This window comes from Thermobia domestica, chromosome 5 (genome assembly GCF_964235325.1).
Source record: "Thermobia domestica chromosome 5, izTheDome1.hap1.1, whole genome shotgun sequence".
Taxonomy (NCBI): domain Eukaryota; kingdom Metazoa; phylum Arthropoda; class Insecta; order Zygentoma; family Lepismatidae; genus Thermobia; species Thermobia domestica.
The window spans coordinates 29,516,659-29,529,926 of NC_137458.1; the positions used below are offsets into that span (position 1 = coordinate 29,516,659).

General features: G+C 33.7%; 1 protein-coding gene across 3 annotated transcripts in view; it reads left to right on the top strand.

Moving 5' to 3' along the window:
- Positions 1-4,090: 4,090 nt before the first annotated feature.
- LOC145685825 (iris-like) overlaps positions 4,091-13,268 on the top strand; it is a 45,165-nt gene continuing 35,987 nt past the window's right edge. The window contains exons 1-2 of one of the 3 annotated variants that reach the window (XM_081758411.1): positions 4,091-4,154; positions 10,312-10,386. In XM_081758411.1, coding sequence (XP_081614537.1) covers positions 10,365-10,386 — 22 coding nt within the window. In that variant the 5' untranslated portion in view covers positions 4,091-4,154; positions 10,312-10,364. The remainder of the gene's footprint in view (positions 4,155-10,311; positions 10,387-13,268) is intronic. The other 2 variants (XM_081758413.1, XM_081758412.1) reach the window with 2 other exon arrangements.

A 13,268-nucleotide genomic window follows, 5' to 3' on the forward strand; every position in this document is an offset into this window, starting at 1 on the left:
AGTAAAAAAATGAAAGTTAGTAATATAGGATTTTTTTATGTAGTTGGCTAGAGTGATGTTAGAAGGGCCCAAATCCATAAATAGAATAGGCGTTTTACTTTATTCCGACTACCTGCGTAGAGAACAATAGAAGAATTGTGACGCGTCCGTTGAAACGGTTGTAACTTTCGAACGCGTTCATAGTTTTTAAATCTGTAAAGTTTTCCTATATCGTACTGGTAAGTAGAATAAGTGTATGAAGTGAAAAATTAATAATAATGATGTAATAATTTATAATTTGAATCGCAAGTCAGGCAAAATTTTCACATTGTTTATATATTTTATTAACTTAAAGCGTTGAAAATATTATGTGCACCCTCGTGCACCACGTTCATATTTTGTAGAATGGTAGTCTGAATATTAATTATTGCTGTCGACAAAAACGTAGCTGCCAAAAAGCGCCAATTACGAAGCGTGTTGATGTTAATTAGTGTTCATTTAATGTTACAGTGACAAGCCGTTGCAGTTATCATAACCGAATCAAATACCAATAATTTGTGTCATTTAAGTAGGCCTAATAATACATTTCTAATAAATAAGAACGTAAGTAACAAGTAATTGTTCATCAAAATATGTGAAAAAAGTGAATGTTCTTAAAGATACATTGTGAAAATTACGAAGTATGTTGACATTCTTTTTATTCCGCCCTTTTGGATCATTTTGTTGTGTTTTCAACTTTAGTTGCAGAATCGTAATCAGCAACCTCAATAACCCCTTAATACTAAATTTCATTCAATTTGAATATAGTTATCATATTTTGGCCAGCTTTTTGCGTTTTCGCCCCACTGTGAGACGCGCGCACAAAAGAATTTTCGTCTTAAATGGCGATGGTAATTTTCTCGTTGGAATAGTTAACGATTTAAAAAGCTTATGTTACGAAGATAAGAAAGCAGAATTCCTCCGTTACCCGTTCAAAACGGGATTTTCTCTAATCATCTTCTGCATGAAACACTCGTTTTCATACTGTGCTGTACATACATTTGCATCTTATTGTATTATGATTATCTTCCGTAATTGAAATAACACAACAGAGGCTGGATTTTGCTTATTTTCACTTTAAATTAATTTATTTCGGAATTTGATTTAAATCAACGATTTTTATTTTTAAAAAATCAAGTGATTTAAATCTAGATTTAAATCGTGATTTAAATCTAGATTTAAATCGTGATTTAAATCAGACTGATTTAAATCAATCCACCCAGTAGTAATGGTAATAATAGTAAATCATGATCTAGTTGGAAATAAGTCGCCCTACAGCCTAAATCAGAAAGTTTGAAACCGTGCAGTACAAAATATACCAACAATTCAGCAACTTTTCACCCAAAATTGGAGCAATTTCATCTTACATTCTATGTCAACGTTTTGGTAACGCTGCTGATGTAGAAACTATTTGAGAGACTCATACATAATGGCTGGACTAGACTCGCATTTCGTCAATTATCATTAAAGAGGCACTCGATTCGTACTGAGACTTAAGGTTGATATTGTTAACTCCTATACTTCATTGGACGTTTGGCTCGAAAATTTGCTTTCGCGTCATGATGATAAACTTTACGTCTCACTAAGAACACAAAGCGTTCGCAATATCGATCTAAGCGGGTTAGTAGACGTAAAAGTAGATAAAACTCACAATACATTGTAATTCATGCAGTGAACATGTATCCTTCAAGAAAAATCATCGATCAAAAAATTAGAAGTCTCAGTTCGTCTCTTACCAGCAACTAGACGTCTGTTTCTAATGAGCTGTCTATTTCTACTAAGCTGTAGTAAGGAAACAGTTGACTTTGTTTGGGACATATCAATTTACTTTGTTCCCAAATAAATGCTATCGGATATTAATTGCTAACTCTGGTCGAATCTCCATCCTTCTCCTGGCCTTAAATACCAATTACACAGGCGTTGACAAAATTGCGGACACAGCCAAAGCGTTTTCTATTTACAATTAATTTTATGGGATGTAATGGTGTTAGAAATACGTATGTCATCTTCAAAGAGTACGTCACTTTTTATTTTTAATGCAACACTTCTCCCCAAATGAGGCTTCTAGACATTTGCAAATTACATAATTTCTCTTTAACAAATAAATTCTTAAGTTCTAGTAACTTCGTCTACGTTCTTCATTTCATTTCGTTTTTTTTTTTTTTTTTTTTTTTAATCAGATGAACAGTATATAGCGTACGTGTTTGATACAACTTATGCTATTTTGACCAAAATTAGGTTAGTGATAGAACTTTACAAGCTTAGTACACATATGAAATATTTCGATGTGTACGTCTTTGTTTCTTGAGTTATTCGCTTTCAAATTGGGTTTGACTTAGTAAAAGCTTATTATATGCGGTATCCTATACACAATACTAATCTGATCTTGAAGAAATTCGGTATGATAGTAAACTTCGTGTTTTTCAAACTGTTTTATGGCTGCTACTGATTTTTGCTACGGAAGAAACTTAAGATTCATAAGATAAGAAAAAAATCATAATCAAACTCGCCTTTGTAGCAAGAACATGTCCCATTTCGTTCAAGGATATTTCCGTTGCGAATTCAGAACTAAGTTTACAACATCAGGTTGATAGATAACATTATTAACAGCACGTAAGTATTCCGGTCTCGATCAACATGTAGACCAACTCTAGATCAAATTATCGTTTTTGTCGCAAGCGAAGTGTAGGCTTCTCTATCCTAGTTTTGTGGTAGCTTGAGAAAGTAAGTGAAAACGTTTCAAGTCAAATCTCATGCCAGCCAGTGTAGAATCTGAATTGTATTATTTATTGACCACGAGGGTTTTGGAATACTATACCTTAGACCAAATCATGAAACCTGAAAAATAGATTTATCATGTTCTTCCCAATTTACTCTTCGATCAGCATTGTGAGAGACACTTTACAACGCGTATTTACCGTTACTCATAATTGTTACTGTTTCATTGCAGTAGCGTACGCAGAATTTCGCCAAGAGGGCCAGCATTCAGGTTCCCAAGTTCGTATCATTTCAGGTATTTGTACACATATTTTAATAAAGAAAATGTTTGTTTTTGCATATCCTGATCAAGTAGGGTACCTGATCCCTTCTTGCGTACGCCACAACTCCGTTGCTTTATTTCTAAGTAAGATTTATGAACTTCGCTAGATTCCCGAAATTTACGACCAGGTTATTCACGTAAGAAATGGACTACCCGAGGAGTCAATGTTCTTTTCTCGCCGTCGCTTTGGCCCTGTTCTAGAGTAGCTCTGAGTGTGATCTTCGACGCGGTCACATTTGCTTCGTATTCTACGAGGGGGGGAAGGGCACGGCAGCTCAGTGGCAGAGCCCTTACCTCTAATGCGTGAGGTCCCTGGTTCGATTCCCGGCCACGAAAGTTTGTGGTGGAGAACATTACATCCCTAGGTTATCTTGGGATAATCCCATTTTCTCGCGCATTCTCATTCCACCAATTCTTCCATCATCATTCACTTGCCTCAATTATCCGTCTCCCTTAGCCTTAAGAGCTTAAACGTGGGACGTTAAACTGAAAAATATTCTACGATAGCTAAGATCATGTTAATATGAAGAAACAATAAAAATACTTTATTAATAAGACAATTAACTCAATCGCGTTTGTAATTAAAAAAAATATCAGATTCCATTCTCAGAGTTACTTTCCAATAGTCCGAGAATGACACGACAAAATTATGAAAATCAAGATTCAATTTAAAATTCTATAAGAAGAAGAGTGCTTTCAACATCAACATAGTTTGGTTAACAATGTTAATGAGAAACTTTTTAGTATTATGATGATATTGATCTAAAAACAGTCCACAAGAGGAAAATACATTAATAAGATAAAAATGACACAACTTTTCTGAAATGACTAACAACAATGATTACATCATATATGTTTTACTTATTTTGGCAATGCAGCTGTCAATCATAAAATGCTGCAGGGGTTTCCTTGTTGATGATAAGCATTTATGATCTCTGACTTTTTTTTTTTTTTTTTGTACATTTCTGGCTTCAAGTTTTGCTTCAAGGTATCATGAGATCAATGATAAAATGACGCGTACTGTTTGCGTCCTTCAAGGTCATAAAAGAAGCCTTCACAACACCATTTCTTCATTCCAGCCTGGAATATACAACAGGTAAGTGTTTCAAAAATCTGTCTTTCCTCATTCAAATTGATGATTTTCTGTTAAGTTAAAACTATTATTATTATTATTACTATGCATTTCTAATTCGGACAACTTTTGAATCTGTTGTGTGGTTTCATGATTAGGTCCTACATGTAAGAAAAGACTAAAAGCAGTATATTATGTGTTAAGTACAGTAGAACACACACACACACACACACACACACATATATATATATATATATATATATATATATATATATATATATATAGGTGTTCTAAAAGTGACGCCTAAGAACAACAGAGCGCTATTCTTCAGGTTAAAATAAAATGGAAATACTACCTGTTGAGTTGAGTTGATTTTAGTTTAGCGTCCCTTTCAGCAGCGAGGCTATATGAGACGTGGACCTAATGATTAACGTGGAATCCGAACCACATGAGGAAATACTACCTGTGTATGTAACAGAATACCCTCCGGGGCCTCCTACAGCCATATAAGGAATAAAAAATTCACTATGAGGTAACGTCGCAGAATAACTTACAAGTAACACTTTCAAAGTGTAACACTCCGACCTTCATAAAATTTGGCAGGTAGATAACACACATGAAATAAAGGAATACGCGTTTTTTATTTTCTGCGGAAAAACTGTTTTAGGGGGCAAAAGACCCTACCCAAAATTTTGAAAGTTCACGCCCAAAAGACAAAAAACAAGTTAACTGAAGTAAACGAAATTGTACACACATAAAATTTTGGATGGGGACTTTTTCCCCCTTAAAACAGTTTTTCCGCAGAAGAAAAAACGTATTCATTTATTTTTTGCGTGTTGTTCATACACAAAGTTTTGTTGCAATTCTTCATGTCCCTTACACACATCTGACATACTGTTACTAGTACTTTTGATATTTCGTGAACAAAGATTTGGATGGGTCCGTGCCCTACCGAACCGTTTTTCCCAGGGAAATGTGAAACCTGTATTCCCTCATTTTATGTCTACAAACAATATCTGTGCAAACTTTCATTCATTTCGGTTCACTTCTTCTTGTCTTTCGGGCGTCAACTTTCAAAATTTTGGATGGAGGATTTTGCCCCCCTAAAACCGTTTTTCCGCAGAAAATAAAAAAAAACTCGTATTCGTTTATTTTTGCGTATTGTCCATACACAAAGTTTTGTTGCAATTCTTCATGTCCTTTACTCATATCTGACATACTGTTACTAGTGTGAAGTATCAGTGTAATCAGTGACATGACTATGAGATAACTGTGCAAACCTTTTAAGTTACTTCGCTAAACTTTTGTTTAAAAAAAAATTGCGACTATGTTTTACAGAATCAGGAACTCTCTTTATAATTAATCAGAAGAAAACTTTTATCAAGATTATACATTCTCAGACACCTGTTGTAAACACATATTTGTTAATAAACTCGACTTGTTTCCTCATTGCCTTTCCGCATACCTTCAAGCATAGCCTGATACTTCCCCATGCATTGAACTCCGAAGTCATCATTCTTCAGCCACACAAAACCACGGAGGACAGATCAACAAGGGGTATTCACCACGAAGTTGAGGAAGGTGCAGGATCATCGGAGACAAGTAGATCCCACCATTGGAGGACGACCGACTCCATGTCTAAAGAATACCATTCTGCCGATTCATCACCGCAGACATTTTTGAGTTTGTCGCAGAGTAGTGGAATGAAGGTGTAAGAGGACAGCCTAAAGAACATATCGCAGAGAGTATCACAGAGAGGATTCGACGCCCCTACCAGTCCAACAGGATTAAATTCCAGTTGTTGGCCAATACCAGAACATCCAGGTTCCTCCAGGGCAAACCCTCCATCGTTCCAGATGACCAGGATGACGTCAGCCTCGTTAGAATTATCAGGCTAGTGCTCTTCCTTTATATCTTAATTATATCCTTCTTCTCTCTCACCTATTTTCCACAACTAGTGCAATTAGAAAAATTAGAAACATTTGAATTTCATTAAGTTCAACCATAATTTTACAGTTAAGTACCGTGTTGTACATCAGTTCCATCCCTATTTGGTTGCATTTATTTATTACGTATTCTGAGCCACAACTGATGGCATAGCACCGGCACACTAGCACTTTTGATATTTCGTGTTCAAAGGTTTGGAGGGGTCCGTGCCCCAGCCAACATTTTTTTTTTTTTTAGGAAAATACGAAACCTGTGTTTCCTCATTTTACGTCTGCAATATTTGTGCTCAATTTCATCCAGTTCGGTTCACTTGTTCTTACCTTTCGGGTGTCAACTTTCAAAAGTTTTTGGTGGGGCTTTTGCCGCCTAAAACCGTTTTTTCGCAGAAAATAAAAAAACGCATATTCGATTATTTTATGTGTAATATCTACCTGCCAAATTTTATCAAAATCAGAGTGTTACACTTCGGAAGTGTTACTTGTTAGAACCATACGAATCCATTAACAGTTACATCGATTGTTACAATATTAACTGATGCTAGTGTCAACGTATATCTACTTTAACTTCACTCTGGAAAAAAATCGATATAACTATTCGATAGATTGGTATATCTTCTCTGTAGTTCTTTATCTGCGATGTTAACACATAGTATAATTGGCAACTCTAGACAAAGACTCAAACGGTATACATTAAATTATAGCCTACATATTTTTTGCTTTATTTTGAATTGTAAGATAGTCCTTTGTAGTCCGTGGATGCCATTTTTAGAACAACCGATATATTGGGTATTATTCTTGAAGAGCCCTTATAACCTTTAAACTAATATGCAAAATTATATTAAATATTGTAAATTGCTAATATCAACAGGAAGGCATTGTTTCAGTACCCCCAATACTACCAGCTCAGCAGTGGTACCAACCAAACATAAATTTATAGATTTTAAATGTCCACGTCCAACTACTATATATTTAAAAATCTACGTGCTCATCGAAAACTTACAATACCACATTTATTGTTCAGTCTTGCAAACTAAAAACGCCATAGTATCACAAAAACCCATAAACATCCCAAATTTGGAGGGCTATGCAACAGTAATAACGCAAATAAAACGAACGTGTCACAGCATTTTGGAAGTACCATGCTGGCAGATACTAAGATTTATGATATGACGTACTTCTAACAAGCAGAAACAAAAAAAATATTGCAAATTTTACTTTCTTCAAAATGTTTTATTTCCAAACTGTGCTGAAATAAGTATCATACCTATTTGCATTGAGGTTTTGAAATAAACGTAAAAATCATAATGGCGTTTACTGGAATATACCTCAAACTGTTCCGGATATGTACAAAATATGGTTAGAAATTGCTGTAATGCTTAAAATGACATAGTTTAGGGAAATTCTTTTAAAAAATATAGTCAAAACTGAATATGTAGGACCTGGATAACTAAGGAACGTCTCTTTGTTGAAATTTTAGGATTTAGGATTTAGATTTCTGGGCTTTCGGCATCTAAGGCCATTTAGCCCTTCACGATTTGAGGGATGACGTCCCTCGGTGAGCACACAATCGGGGAAAGGGAAGGAAGAAAGGATTGGGGAAGAAAGGGGGCGGCCTGGGATCTATAAGTTAGGTACCATCCCGGCATTTGCCTGGTGTGAATGAGGAAAACCCAGGAATTCAAGGTGGCTGGCCTGAAAAAGCTATTAAATTTTTCGACCGAGAGCGTTAGTGACTACGCTACGAGGGGCCACGAGTAGTGTTTCAAACTTTAGCAATGTTCACCATATATCCGCAACGATTTGAGATGATACCGACATTATGATATTTTTGTTTATTATAAACTATTGATGTGATTGAATGTGTAACTTATCTAAGCATTGTTACAAAATAAAGCTTTTTAAATAAAGTAATTTTTTCAGTTCCTTGTAACGTTGCTTTTACTTGTTAGAAATACATCATATTATGGTCATAGTATTTGACAGTAACATACTTCCGACATGCATTAACATACTTCCGTCTCGCTTGCGTTGTTACTATTGTGAAGTTCTCCAAAGTTTTGACGCTTGAGATTGTTTGTGATACTATGGTGTCCTTAGTTTGTAACACCGAATGACAAATACGGTATGGTGAGTTTTCGATTAACACGTAGATTTGAAATATAATAATTGAACGTAGTACCATTTACAAAAAAATTATAAATAAATAAAATAAATAAATAAATAAATAAAAAGAACACTTTATGTTGAGTTGGAAACAATGTTAATCTGTTAATATTGTGGAGTATATGATTTAGAAAATGATTTAAATTTTTTAATGGCTGAATACTGACCTTCAAAATTTAATTAGTTTTATCTTACTACTTAAACTTATCCCAGTGTATAATAATTAATGGTTAGTCGTTAAAATAATATATTGTAGAGGATATCAGGCTTAGCGCCTATTTTGAATTCTCCCTGTATGTTGTTATTGTTCTTCAAACAAGAAATTGTAATTATTAAATAATAAAGAAAAGACTTCCCTAGGTTGTCACCTCATCCCAATACAAATTCATGCTTACCATTCTCTTCCTAGTTTCCGTAACTTCGCCAAAACAAACTCAGCCACGCCATTTCAGCAATTAAACTTCCCTATTAACCAAGATAATTGTGATGAGCTAGTCATCCATGTGCGGAGCACCAGGAAGAAGCGAAAAATAGGAAGTAGAACAAAACCAGGGGACACGGAACCCTCCGGGTGAGAAGTGTGACAGAAGCCGCCAGAAACATACCTTGGACCCCTATTCAGAAGAGTCGTCGTAGCAGCAATTGAGAGACGGTCGGCACGTCTGGGCCCTCACCAACCCTTGCATGACAGAGGTGTCATTCCGAAGAGGCCAGGACATCTGGGAGCTGTTGCCCTGAGGTCGAGAGGTTCTTCACTCTCGAACGTGAGGTTCGGGATCGATACCAGACGGAAACACTCAACGGATTGGAGGATAAGGCTTCACCCCATATTTGAAGATAAAAATTATAATTTTGATATTTTTTTTTCTAGCAGACTTTTAGTCTAATAATTACTCTTGGTGACAATCATCGTTAATTCTAATTATCATAGCTACTTTATTCTTAGCTTTAATTTCAACTTCAGACTCTTTATTTTCAAAATAATTTTATAAGCATGTCTCCATGAAAATGTTGTTCCTGGTGGCACTGTACTTCACATACATGGTTTTACAGCATTGTATTTTCTTTCTACGTTGGAGCGACGAAAGGAGAGGAGAGAGTATGGTGATCGTGAAAAAAAATCGAATTTGAAATTTCAACAGATTTAAACGTTTCATGACCCATAATATCGAAAAGTAATTCATCGAAATCTGTCAGTCTGTTTTTCCATATTTCCATTCTTCCTGATGTGCACTAACTAGTCTAGAGGCCATACGGTTCAACGTATTGACGCCAAACTTTAAACTTAAGTTTTTATGTTGTTCTCCTGGGGAAATTTTCGAATTTTCTTCTTGCCCTTTAAAAAAAGGAGGGTAAATTAAAGTTTGCGATTGTTTTAACTATTTTGTTTATATATTTGTGAATTTTTGAAAAACGATTCAGGCAATATTGTTCATATTTCATAAATATTTCATTAATGACCTAATAATAGGTTATTAATATTAATATTCCTATAGTGTTGCATAAATAACTTCCATAAGAATATCCAAAAGGGATAGTTTACTCTTGGGGTGACTTCTTTCGACAGTTTGGCAAAAAACGACTTTTGCGTTCTTGTAATTTTCTTTTGGCCGAAATGTTTCAAAAACACCTTATAATTTTGTTTCTATTTCACAGAAAAATATTTCATTATAAACTACAGCACAACATGATTTAGCTTAAAGCGTTGGAGGAGTTAAAGAGTCAAAGTTTAGTTCCTTGACCCGTACCTTTTATTTTATTTCTAATTTGATCACAGTTTACTTGGCCGATCGTTAGTTTTTGTTCTCTTTTCCCTGTTTTCATTTATATGTGTTTCATTTTTATAATTTAGCATAATTGTATTCTTGTTAATAGAAGACTTAGGACATTAGGAATTTACTTCCCTCGGCATGTAGCGATAAAATTTTAAGTTTTCACTGATATGATTTCCCTCAAAAGCCGCCGAGACTAAGTTTCTAAAAGTGTCTTTTCTGCTAAAATTTGAGATAATCTGCTAAAATTTTCGTATGTCTTGATAACTAATTACTTTTTATTTTAAACTTTATTTCCAGAATTACGTTTCCTTTGAATTACCTGTAAGAATTTACCTGAAGTCAGCACTAAAATGATCCGAATTATTTTTCTAGGTAAGATAGTTTTTTTTTTTTTTTTTTTTTTTTTTTAATTAACTTGCATATCCCAAAGTTGTTCTGAAGTAAGAAATTCTTAACATGGTTTTAGGGTTAAGAAACTGATGTACATTGCTTCTTGAATTGTTTCTATAGAATGTAGAACTATCACTAGGAAGGGGAAAAATAAATTTTGCTTTCAGATTATGTCGACACAAACCAGATTGTGGGCATCTAATATTAAATGAACTCTCTTATAAGAGTATTCCTAATTAATATTGCACAAGATGGCTTTCAACGTAAGAAACATAAAATCAAATAGACAAGGATAGGAATATAGAGTATAACTATCTTAAATACCTACATGATATCTTTGATAATTGGGAAAATGTATAGATATATTCCTAGACCTCACAAAAGATTTTTCATCTTGTCTCCCAGTAAAGTATCTGCAATGTATTGAATAACATTGGCAGAAGGAATTACATACAATTTTTTTTTATCAAAATTCTCTAGGAAAGAAAAAATAAGGCATGTTACTTGACTGTATTAATAAATAGAGGTCGAACGCCACCAATTATTCATCCAATATTAAATCATTGACACATGAAGTGTCTCAGAAATAAGTAGTTAAATCATACTGCTTATAATATTTTATCATCTTGTCACATACATAGAATCTACAAAATGAATTATATTTGCAGACTACAACTATAATAACTTCAGAGAAGAAGAAGTCTACATATACAAGAAAAAAAATTGGGAAAAATAATAAAAACATATTAAATATTTGAATTAATAAAAACAATATTCAATTAAACACCGATTGAACAACAGCACTAATTTTCCAACGAGAAAAGCTTACAACAAACACTTCAAAATTAAACTATAATTTAAAATTACTCATTTGAAATAGTAAATACATGAAATCAACGAAATATTCTATTCAAATTATGCATAATCAGCACTTATCCCACTTATCCGAGATACGCAAACACTTTTCACTATTGTGCATTGTTTAGAAAGCTTTATCAGGTGAACCAAAGCTCGAAAAATGTGAAGTACACCTTCAGCTTATCTATATTTAAAATAAATTTATCACAGTCATTTCTACTTATGGTCATTTTAGCATATGGTATGATATTTGATCACAGAGCAAGGAATTATTTAAACTACGAGGAGCATGAAGTGTTCTGAGGGGTAACAAATCGTGAATGTCGTGTATAATACTATGAAAATGAATTTTGTGCTCTTCCTCTAATATCCTTATCCGGTATATGCTAGGATTAACTATCTTCACTAGATATTGCCTCAAACTGTATATGCTAGGATTAACTATCTTCACTAGATATTGCCTCAAACTAACATTGAAATTTAATAGTAACATTCATACTTATAATACAACAAACACGAATAAACTTACCACTCTAAACAAAATAAAACTCCAAACTTTCTACCACAAAGAATTAAAATATACAAGCATATCATCCATAATACTCTTCCAACTAGCATAAGAAGCACAGAACTACATAACAGTTTCAAAAGAGACCTAACAAACTGCTACTAACGTGGATACTGTGCGGGTGAATTTTAGGAACATCAAGAATAAGAAACTTGTAAATTAGCAATAGTGCCATTGAATGTTCTTTTATAGAACTTTTTAACTATAAAATAGTGCAGAAAATGTACTGCAGTGCGTGTAAAATAATAACGTAAAAGATTAATTATGAAAATTTAGAAAGATAGTGCAATGTTCCTTCATTTTTAAATTTTTTTATAACAGTGGTTCTTAACCTAATTCCTATCACGGCCCCATTTTATCGCATCTTCTTGCCAGCGACCCCTTTATAATTTCTAGTTTGTAATAAGCTTGTTTGGGAATTTTAATATACCTATTGCGGAGATTTCACGATATCCATCTATTTCTATAATTGTAGAATCCATTTCTTATATATCTTGGATCCAGTAACTTTCCTAAAAGCAAATGGATTTAGTCAGTTAATTCATATTACAGATATCGAATCCGATGCGTCATACTGTTTCAAAATGAATACCATTAGCCTTAGTGTTCTTTTCTTTCATGGTAAGTATTACAACAAAGACAAGAAATCGCTTATCAGTTGAAAATGACTTTATAATGTGCGTCACAAAGATTGAACCAGACATTGCCGCATTAATGAAATCACAAAATACTCAAATATCTAATTAGCTTTCGATTTTAATCGTATTTCGATATGCCGGTTTGCTTGCATTTCTGTTTTTCTGCTATTTTAATACGCAGTTCTCATTAGTTTTATAATGTACCTCTTTCATTTAAATTGATTTTTAAACAACTCTGCACCTGTTGAGAGTATTTAGTAGACCTATTTTTTTGTTTTTCTTAACAGTATGTATAAAAATAAAAAAAAATGCGTATCAGAACAAAATTCAAAATAATATTTTAAAATATTTTCCGGTATTAGATTCTACTTATATTTATCTCTTTCTCTTATCTTCATGACCCCATGAAACCCACTCGCGACCCCCTTAGGAGACGTGACCCCCAGGTTGAGAAACCCTGTTTGATAATTTAGAGAAATATAAATTTTTGTACGTGTGTGATTGTATTGTACAGCATTGTCATTATATATCACTGTGCAATTGTGTCTACAAATACAGCTGTGTATTAAATGGATTATAAGCAAATAAGAGTACAGTATGTACCAAGAAAATATGAGAAGTTTCCTATAAAACAAGAAGTTATACTTTAAAAATCACTTAAAATGTCATTTTGAGCAACATAAATTTGTAACTTTGATGGATTCTAGACTTTTTGTTCAGCCTGGATACCGTCATCCATAAGAAATAGAAAATTACAAGAAATAATGAATGTTCCAATTAGTCCAAATATTTAATATAAA